General features: G+C 35.4%; 2 protein-coding genes across 4 annotated transcripts in view; one reads left to right on the forward strand and one right to left on the reverse strand.

Moving 5' to 3' along the window:
* Nucleotides 1-382: 382 nt before the first annotated feature.
* LOC127741520 (uncharacterized) lies at nucleotides 383-1,534 on the reverse strand. The gene is made up of 3 exons (XM_052254218.1): nucleotides 1,346-1,534; nucleotides 677-1,063; nucleotides 383-598 (listed from the first exon to the last, which is right to left on the reverse strand). The coding sequence occupies exons 1-3, from the start codon at nucleotides 1,532-1,534 to the stop codon at nucleotides 383-385; spliced, it is 792 nt and encodes a 263-aa protein (XP_052110178.1).
* A 3,899-nt stretch (nucleotides 1,535-5,433) lies between these two features.
* Nucleotides 5,434-8,434, forward strand: part of LOC107465099 (uncharacterized) — a 6,423-nt gene continuing 3,422 nt past the window's right edge. For 2 of the 3 annotated variants that reach the window (XM_052253658.1, XM_016084088.3), the window contains exons 1-4: nucleotides 5,434-5,690; nucleotides 5,803-5,927; nucleotides 6,784-6,921; nucleotides 7,023-7,106. In XM_052253658.1, coding sequence (XP_052109618.1) covers nucleotides 5,603-5,690; nucleotides 5,803-5,927; nucleotides 6,784-6,921; nucleotides 7,023-7,106 — 435 coding nt within the window. In that variant the 5' untranslated portion in view covers nucleotides 5,434-5,602. Of the gene's footprint in view, nucleotides 5,691-5,802; nucleotides 5,928-6,783; nucleotides 6,922-7,022; nucleotides 8,015-8,434 lie in introns of all 3 variants that reach the window. The other variant, XR_008002390.1, reaches the window with a different exon arrangement.

The following is an 8,434-nucleotide window of genomic DNA, read 5'->3' on the forward strand; positions in this document are numbered from 1 at the left end:
TTGATTCTCACTAAAGGAGGCTTGAACTGCAAACTCTATTTTGCATCATCAGGGGAAATTTGTATTGATTCTTCATGCAATTGCCTTGTTCATTTGAATGATCTATGGGTTTAAAAACCTTGAAGATTCAACTGCTCTTCATCACCCTTTGAATCAATTCACCTTCCTCTATATCAATCATAGCTCTCCCAGTGACTAGGAATGGCCTTCCTAGGATTATAGAGGTATTTTCATCCTCTTTCATGTCAAGAATTACAAAGTCTACTGGGAGGAAGAACTTGTTCACTTTGACCAAGATATTCTCTACTATTTCATGTGCATGCTTCAAGGATTTATCTGTCATTTATAATGCTACCCTTGTTGGTTGTTCTTCTTTGATTTGCTACTTCTTCATCACAGACAAGGACATTAAATTGATACTTGTGCCTAGATCACACAAAACTTTTTTAAAGGTTGTGCTCCCAATAGTGCATGAAATTTGAAAGCTTCCTGGATCAGGCATCTTCCTTGGCAAATTACTCTGAATTATGGAACTACATTTCTTGGTCAAGACCACTGTCTCATCCCCCTTTAAAGTTCTCTTCTTGAAAAGCAACTCCTTCATAAATTTAACATAAAGAGGAATTTGCTCCAAAACCTCAGCAAAAGGAACATTGATTTGTAACTTTCTAAAAACTTCCAGGAACTTTAAAAACTGCTTGTCCTTGGTATTCTTTTGGAGCCTCTGAGGATATGGCATCTTAAGCTTATACTCAGGTGCTTTAGGCAACACCAGATGTTTCTTAAGATCAATTGGAAAGGGATTCTCCAGATGCCTTAGAGGGGAGTGTGCTACAGCATCTTCAGCCTTCTCTGGAGCTTCTTCTTCAACCGGCTCCTCAGTAACTTGTGCTTCTTCACCTATCACTAGTCCACTTACCAAAGAGATAACCTTGCACTCCTCTCTTGGATTTGGAATTGTGTTACTAGGAAGGGTGTTGGTGGACCTCTGATCAATTTCAGCAACTTTTGTGGCTAGTTGACTCATCTGAACTTCCAAGTCCTTAAGTGAAGCTCTGGTTTTCTATATGAAACTTAGAGTACTCTTGGAGGGCTCTGTAACTATAGGCACCAAGTCATGAGCATTTTGAGGCTGAGAGGGTGCTTGTTGTGGCTGAGAGGGCTAAAACTGACGGTTGTTAAAGTTGTTATGATTAAAACCGTCCTAAGAATTTTTGTTGAAATTCGGTAGCCTCTGAGATTAGTCTCTCCACACAACGTTTGGGTGATTCCTCTACCCCTAATTGAGTGTCTTGGAATAGGAATCATTGTTGGAGTTTCTAGAAGAATTTTCCATTTAATTAACTTGTTCAGGAATAAACTGGCCATACTCATAATTCTCACCTTGAGTGAAGCCACCACTCATGTTATAGGAAGTGTCTTGAGCATTGATGGCTGAAACTTCCATCCCACTCAAATGTTGAGTAATAGCATTAATCTGTTGAGACATGGACTTATTCTGAACAAGAATTGTATCCAATGCATCCAACTCCATGACTCATTTCTTCACTGAGGTCCTCTCAGAAGAGTACAAATATTGGTTGTTAGCAATCATCTCAATAAACTCATTAGCCGCTTCAGGAGTCTTCTTCATGTGAAGGAATCCGCCTACAGAATTATCTAGAGACATTTTTTCGGTCTCAAAGACTCCATCATAAAAGATTTATAGCTGAATCAAGTCCAAAAATATGTCAGGAGGACATTTTCTGAGCATCAACTTATATCTCTCCCAAGTTTCATAGAGAGATTCACCCTCTTTTTGCCTGAAAGTTTGAACATCTATCCTTAGCTTAGTCAGCTTCTGGGGGTGGAAAGAACTTGGTCAAGAACCTATTGACCAAATTATCCCAAGTATCCAAACTCTCCTTAGGATGTGTATCAAGCAACTACTTGGCTCTGTCCCATACAACAAACAGAAAGGGGAGCAACTTATAAACATCAAGTTGAACACTATTAGTCTTCACAGTATCACAGATCTACAGAAAATTAGAAATAAACATAGTTGGATCCTCCTGCAGGAGTCCATGAAACTGGCAATTTTGTTGGACCAGAAAAATCAATTGAGGCTTCAGCTCAAAGTTGTTAGCAGCCACAGGGGTACAACTATGTTATTCCCAGAGAAATTAGGACTAGGAGCAGTGTATGAACCAAGTGTTCTTCTGGGTTGCTCAGGAATATTAGGACCATGAAGAGCATTTGGATTAACAAGATTGTTGTTCTTGGGATCCATAGTGAGCTCTTCAACTTCTTTGTCAAAATGATACTTGAGATTCTCACAGACTTTCTAAGCTCTAGCCTGCTATAAACGCCTTCTCAAGCTCCTCTAAATTTCAGGATCAAAGTCTAGAAGATATTTTTTGTTCTTGTTTCTGCTCATAAACAACAGAAAACAATGAAAAGGTAGAATTCTCTACGTCAAAGTGAAGAGAATTCCCGGTGAGGTAACATGTGTAAAAGAAATAAAATGAAATAAGTGAATAAATTAAATAGAAAATTCAAACAACTAATAAGCAAAAATAGGACACAAAATTTTGAACTCAATAAGTAAAACTACTAGGAAAAATAAAACAACTAAGGAACCCCAAACTTAATTTCAGGAACTAAAAGAAAATTTTCAAATAAAATAAAACTAAATTTTTGAAAATTTAAAGAATAAAAATAAATAAGAAATAAAAACTAAGAACGTCTAATCTAAGCAATCAGATAACGGTTAGTTGTCAATCACAGTTAATTCCTGACAATTGCGCCAAATCGGCAATTTTTGAATATCTACAAACTAACCGGCAAGTACACCTGGTCGTTCCAAGTAATATCTCAGATGAGTGAGAGTCGATCCCACGAGGATTAATGAACTGAGCAACAATAGTCGAATGAATCACTTAATCAGGCAAGCAGAAAGTGGTGTTTTGAGTGTTGTGAATCGCATTAAATATAAATTCAGAGAGTAGAAAAATGAACAGTGGAATTGGTGTAAAACATATGAGAGAAACTAGTTAAGGTTTCAGAGTTATTTATTCTTTCGGGTTAAGTTTTCTTACTAACTATTTTAATCATACAAGATTCATTTCATGGCAAACTGTAATTGACTAAACCCTAATTTCTTAGTGGTCTAGTCTCCTCTAACCTAATCAACTGCCAATATCTTAGTCACTTAATATAGATTAGAAGGTTAGGTTCAATTCTAGTTTATTAGCCACAAAACCCTAGTTACCCAAATATAAGAGGATTATATGTCACGTATCCTGTTAAGTTCAAGTAATTAGCAATTTGGGAGGAGTTTACTTTCAAGCTAGTGTTCAAGTGAGATAACTCTTCCAAGAATCACAAGAATGCATATAGAATATGGGTTATTCTTTCGATCTACCCAGATTCATAAGATGAAGAACGAAAGTAATCCTTGAAACTGATCAATACATTAATTAAAATAGAATAATAATAGTTTTAATCCATAGAGATAAACAGAGCACCTAACCTTAACCAAGGAGGTTTAATGGCTCATGACTTAGAGAGATAACTAGGGTTCAGAAGTTGTGAAAGTGCCGAAGAGAGAAGATTGATGAGCCTCGAAAGGCTGAATCTTTTCCCTTTTATACATAACCTAATTTGATTTGAAACTAAAATAAAATAATAAATTCTAAACCTAAAATATTTTGTTTGTAAATAAAAATAACCAAAATAAAATAAGATAAATATGACCCAAATCTAACTAATAAATCCCTTTTCTTAAAGTTGAATCTGCGCTACTGGCGTTTAGCGCCCCTGGATGTAGTAAGCTTCTAGTTGTTGTTGTCTTCCTGCGGCGTTAGTGCCCCACGAGATAGTGGTTTGGGCGCTAGTTACGAGGTACTTGGCACTAAACGCCGACATTGGTGATTAGCGTCGTGATACTAGAAGAATATTATAAACTATTATATATCTTTAGAAAGCTCTGGAAGTTAGCTTTCTAATGCCGCTAAAACTGTATCAATTGGACCTCTGTAGTTCAATTTATGCTCGTTGGAGTGCAAGGAGATCAGGATTGACAACATTCACTTTCTTCCTTTTTCTTATGCATGAACTCTGTCAAACTCACCCGAATCTTTCCTAAAATTAATAAAACCACAATGCGCCTTAAAGTAACATCCAAATAGGCTTCAAATACTAAAATTTAAGTAAAACTCAATAAATTCATATCTAAAATAATAAGAAAATATAGAAAAGATGCTCACACATCACTTACTAGCAAGGTATAGTTCCTCTCCAACTAGAAGACATTGGAATGGAATCAAACAAATTTTTCAATATCTTCATGGAACGGTTGACATGGCATTGTTTTATCTATATGGATCCAAGTCACAACTGGTTGGCTATGCAGATGCAAGATACTTGTCTGATCTACACAAAGGGAGATCTCAAATAGGATACCTGTTCGCATATGGTGGTACAGCTATATCATGGAGGTCCATGAAACAGACGATAGCAGCAACATCCTCTAATCATGCTGAAATACTAGTGACACATGAAACTAGTTGTGAGTGTTTTTGGCTCAATAGTTTGATTTAATATATTCTGTCATCATATGAACTGATTGATCATAAGATAGCTCCAACTGTTTTGTTTGAAGATAATACAGCATGCATTGCGTAACTTAAAGACAAATACATCAAAGGTGATAGAACAAAGTATATTTCTACCAAATTCTTCTTCACTCATGACCTTCAAAATCAAGGAACAATTGATGTCCAACAGATCCGCTCAAGCGATAATCTGGCAGATTTATTTACAAAGTCGCTTTCAAAGTCCTCCTTTGAAAGATTGATACATCAGATGCACTGATTTCGAGATATAAAATAATATTGACAAAAGGGAGAGACTGTACTCTTTTTTTTAGTCATATTTTTCTCTTTATTGAATTTTTCTTGACAAAGTTTTTAATGAGACAGTCTCCATCACAAAGGATATTGTATTTTTTTTCTTTCACTAAAATTTTTTCTCGTTAAGTTTTTCTTTAGTAAGATTTTAATGAGGCATAATCTTAAATGGACATCCAAAACGGAATGTTGTAATATACATGGGTGGATGCCCATTTAATGAATTGTGACTTTCTTCATAATTCTACCCAACTAATTTTTCCAATATAAAAATTAAACTTATCAAGATAAGATTAAATTTAATTACTTTTGAAAACATAGTTTTTATGGACATATAAATAGAAGCGTGATATAAAATAAATGACACACAATCAATAACAACAATTCTTTATCTCTCTTTATAAAGTTAATATAAATACTTTTTTTCTCTTTTATATATATGTTGTTATGTATATTAGTAATATATATTTGTTTTTTTCTCATTTGCACCTAAATAATTTTCAAAATTGTAATTTTAATTTTTAACCCTTACCTTAAGCCCTCTTCTGCCCTCTCTCTCGACAACTGTTGCTTTCCACACTCTGCTTCCGCCCCTCCTTTCCCTCCGCTCCATCATCTTCAGAGTGTGGTCCTCTATTAACTAAAGTTTTCTCAAACCCTAACTAACCCCCTTCCTACGCTTCTCATTAGCATTTGTGAACCGAACCGAACCAATGGCACAGGAGCCTTCTTCCCCTGGTGGTTCTTTGGGAGTCAAATCGGTCGACGAAGTTCAAGCTATGATTCAAAAGAGTCTTCAACGTATTCTTTTCACTAATTAATCCCACAATTCAGATTACTTTTAAATTGGTTTGGACGTTTTTCAGTGTTTGCTCTGCTGATTTTGATTCTTCCTTTCATTGTTGTCTGGCAGTTCCAAAGGTGAAGTTCTTGAGGCAACGCATGGCAGAAGCTGGCTGTGCTGTGAAGGACAATTTCTTCAGAGCTGTTGTTTGCCAAGGGAGGAAAGGCATGGCTTATTTTGCTCCTGCTCACGGGGTACCTATTTCCTTTTAGGCATTTACATTTTATTTTTCTCTTTAGGTCTCTTTATTCGAATTCAAAAATGCTATATCAAATCAGATATTGTGTTTTTCTGCACATGTGTTGTTTAACTTATTTTCAATGCGTATTTTGTATTTTGTCCTGTATTTTATATCGGTGGCTGATTTTTGGCTGCTTTAAATGGTAATCGTGTTGAATCTACTATAGGATTGGGATCACTGTTTGGTTGCAGATCTTAACTATTAATTTTGGAGTGCTTTTACAATGCTTTAATTTTTTTTTCTCTGGGAGGGAAATGATTTGTATATTTGTCAAAGGCGCTTTCCAAATTAATAAGGTGGCCATGGCTTCCAAAACTATATCAAGATCCAATACCTGTTCTGTATAAACTATTTAAGTCAAATGAAATTCTCTTGTTTGCAAAGAAAATAAGGTGCCAATACTAGTGCATAAACTATTTGTGGTCAATTCTTCTTTTTGGTTATGTGAGAAGATGGTAGAATCGCGTCTCAGGTAGTTTAGACATGTGAGAAGAAGTCCGACAAAGCACCCAGTCAGGAAGGTGGATGAGATGGAAGATAGACAAGGGGTGAAAGGCAAAGGAAGACCTAGGAAGACTATCCATGAGGTGGTCAAACGAGATCTACATGTAAACGGTCTCTCTGTAAACATGATACATGATAGAGTTCAATGACGTCATTTGATCTATGTAACCGACCTCACCTAGTGAAACAAGGCTTTGTTGTTGTTGTTGTTGTTGTTGTTGTTGTTGTTTCTTTTTGGTTATGTGGCAAGATTTGCAATGACCTAACATTCATTTAATCCTCTATTGGAATGCCTTTGATTGCAGATATTTGTGTGCAGCAACCATGTGACATTTCAAGATGAGGTCAACCAGTTGATAATTCATGAGCTAATTCATGCATATGATGACTGTCGTGCTGTCAATTTACATTGGAATAATTGTGCTCACCAAGCTTGTAGTGAGGTGCCTATCCTGAAGTGTTTTCCCACCAAATATTAAGTTGAATAGGTTTTTATATCTTATGACTTTCCTGTCCAGTGTTTCTCAACAATCTGTTGAAACAGATACGAGCTGGTCATTTAAGCGGTGATTGTCATTTCATGCGGGAACTACTTCGTGGTCATTTCAAATTGCGAGGGCATGAACCGGTACACTTTTACTTTTTTTCCTCTGTTAATACCTAACCTTTATTTTTTCTTCCAATTAAATCTTCCAATAGATTTACATTCCACATCTTATCATGATTGTTTTAAATCTGAATTCATTACATGTTGATTGAGGAGAAAGTATCTGATTTCTGTAAAGTCTTCCATGAAGCATTAATCTCAAAATTTTATAAAGTGCACTTGGTGCTGGAGGGGATTAGGAATGCAAAATAAATCACTCGATGTTGCACCTAAATCTTTTGAAACATATCAAAACATAAAAATGAGGGTTCCTTTGTTATTATTATGATTATTGGATGCCAAAGAATATTCTTGCTACAGTTTACGCCATCTTCTTTAGTCACCCATGTAAGCTATAATGGATTATTGTTACATGGGTCCATTAACCAGTAACCAACTATTGATCTGATAACTTGTCATGTGATAAATACATGAGATATGATCTGATCAATACAAGTACAAGTTTCAGCCAAGTAAGTAAGTAGCTAGCTTTAAAATGATAGGCCAAGTTAAGTTGCCAGATCAATGATCAATGATCAAAGACTTCCACCAACTTTTAAGGATGGTATAAAAAAATTGTTTGTGATCAATGCCAGTGTCATTTCCATGATCAAACTTATCATCCATGTTAGCTGTTCCAAATTCCAATGCAAAATAATTTGCAACTTATGCGTAGTTGTAATTTACTATCTAGTCTGTCTTCACTAAGGTGATTCATCTTCTGTTGAATATTTATTTGTTGGTTGTTAAATTAGTAGACGGGGTCGAAAAATGCAAGGCATAGGGAGTTAATTACCAAGAGGGATAATTTGAATTCGAATGGATATATTGCTCCTAACAGACCTAACTACATGTATTGCTGGTTCTCCTTTGACTTAGATGAACCAAAGGTAAGCTTAGAAGTTTCACATTATGAGATTGAAGTAATCTCCTAGGCCTCTTATGCTCAAATTGATGTTCATTAAACCTTAGTATGACTTGTTTCTTGCCATATAATGACTTGTTTCTTGCCATATAATGACTTGGTAATATTTTCAGTTGTCTCTAATGTCAGCATATGCTTAGTTCATAATTTCTATCCACCTAAATGACAATCCATTGAGGTTTGAAGGAAAAAAGAAATTGATCAATTATTTTATTATATATGATGGCTTTTTTCTATCTTCCCATATACAATAACAAGCTTGCTCTCAATATCATGTGGTTTAAAGGCAAGTGGTCATTGGTCTGTGAATTATGTTAAAGATTAGATTTGGGAGTGCAAATTCGTTAGCAAATAATAGAAATATGGGTTACCAGAATTCAAATTC

The sequence above is a fragment of the Arachis duranensis genome, chromosome 9 (assembly GCF_000817695.3).
Source record: "Arachis duranensis cultivar V14167 chromosome 9, aradu.V14167.gnm2.J7QH, whole genome shotgun sequence".
Classification (NCBI taxonomy): domain Eukaryota; kingdom Viridiplantae; phylum Streptophyta; class Magnoliopsida; order Fabales; family Fabaceae; genus Arachis; species Arachis duranensis.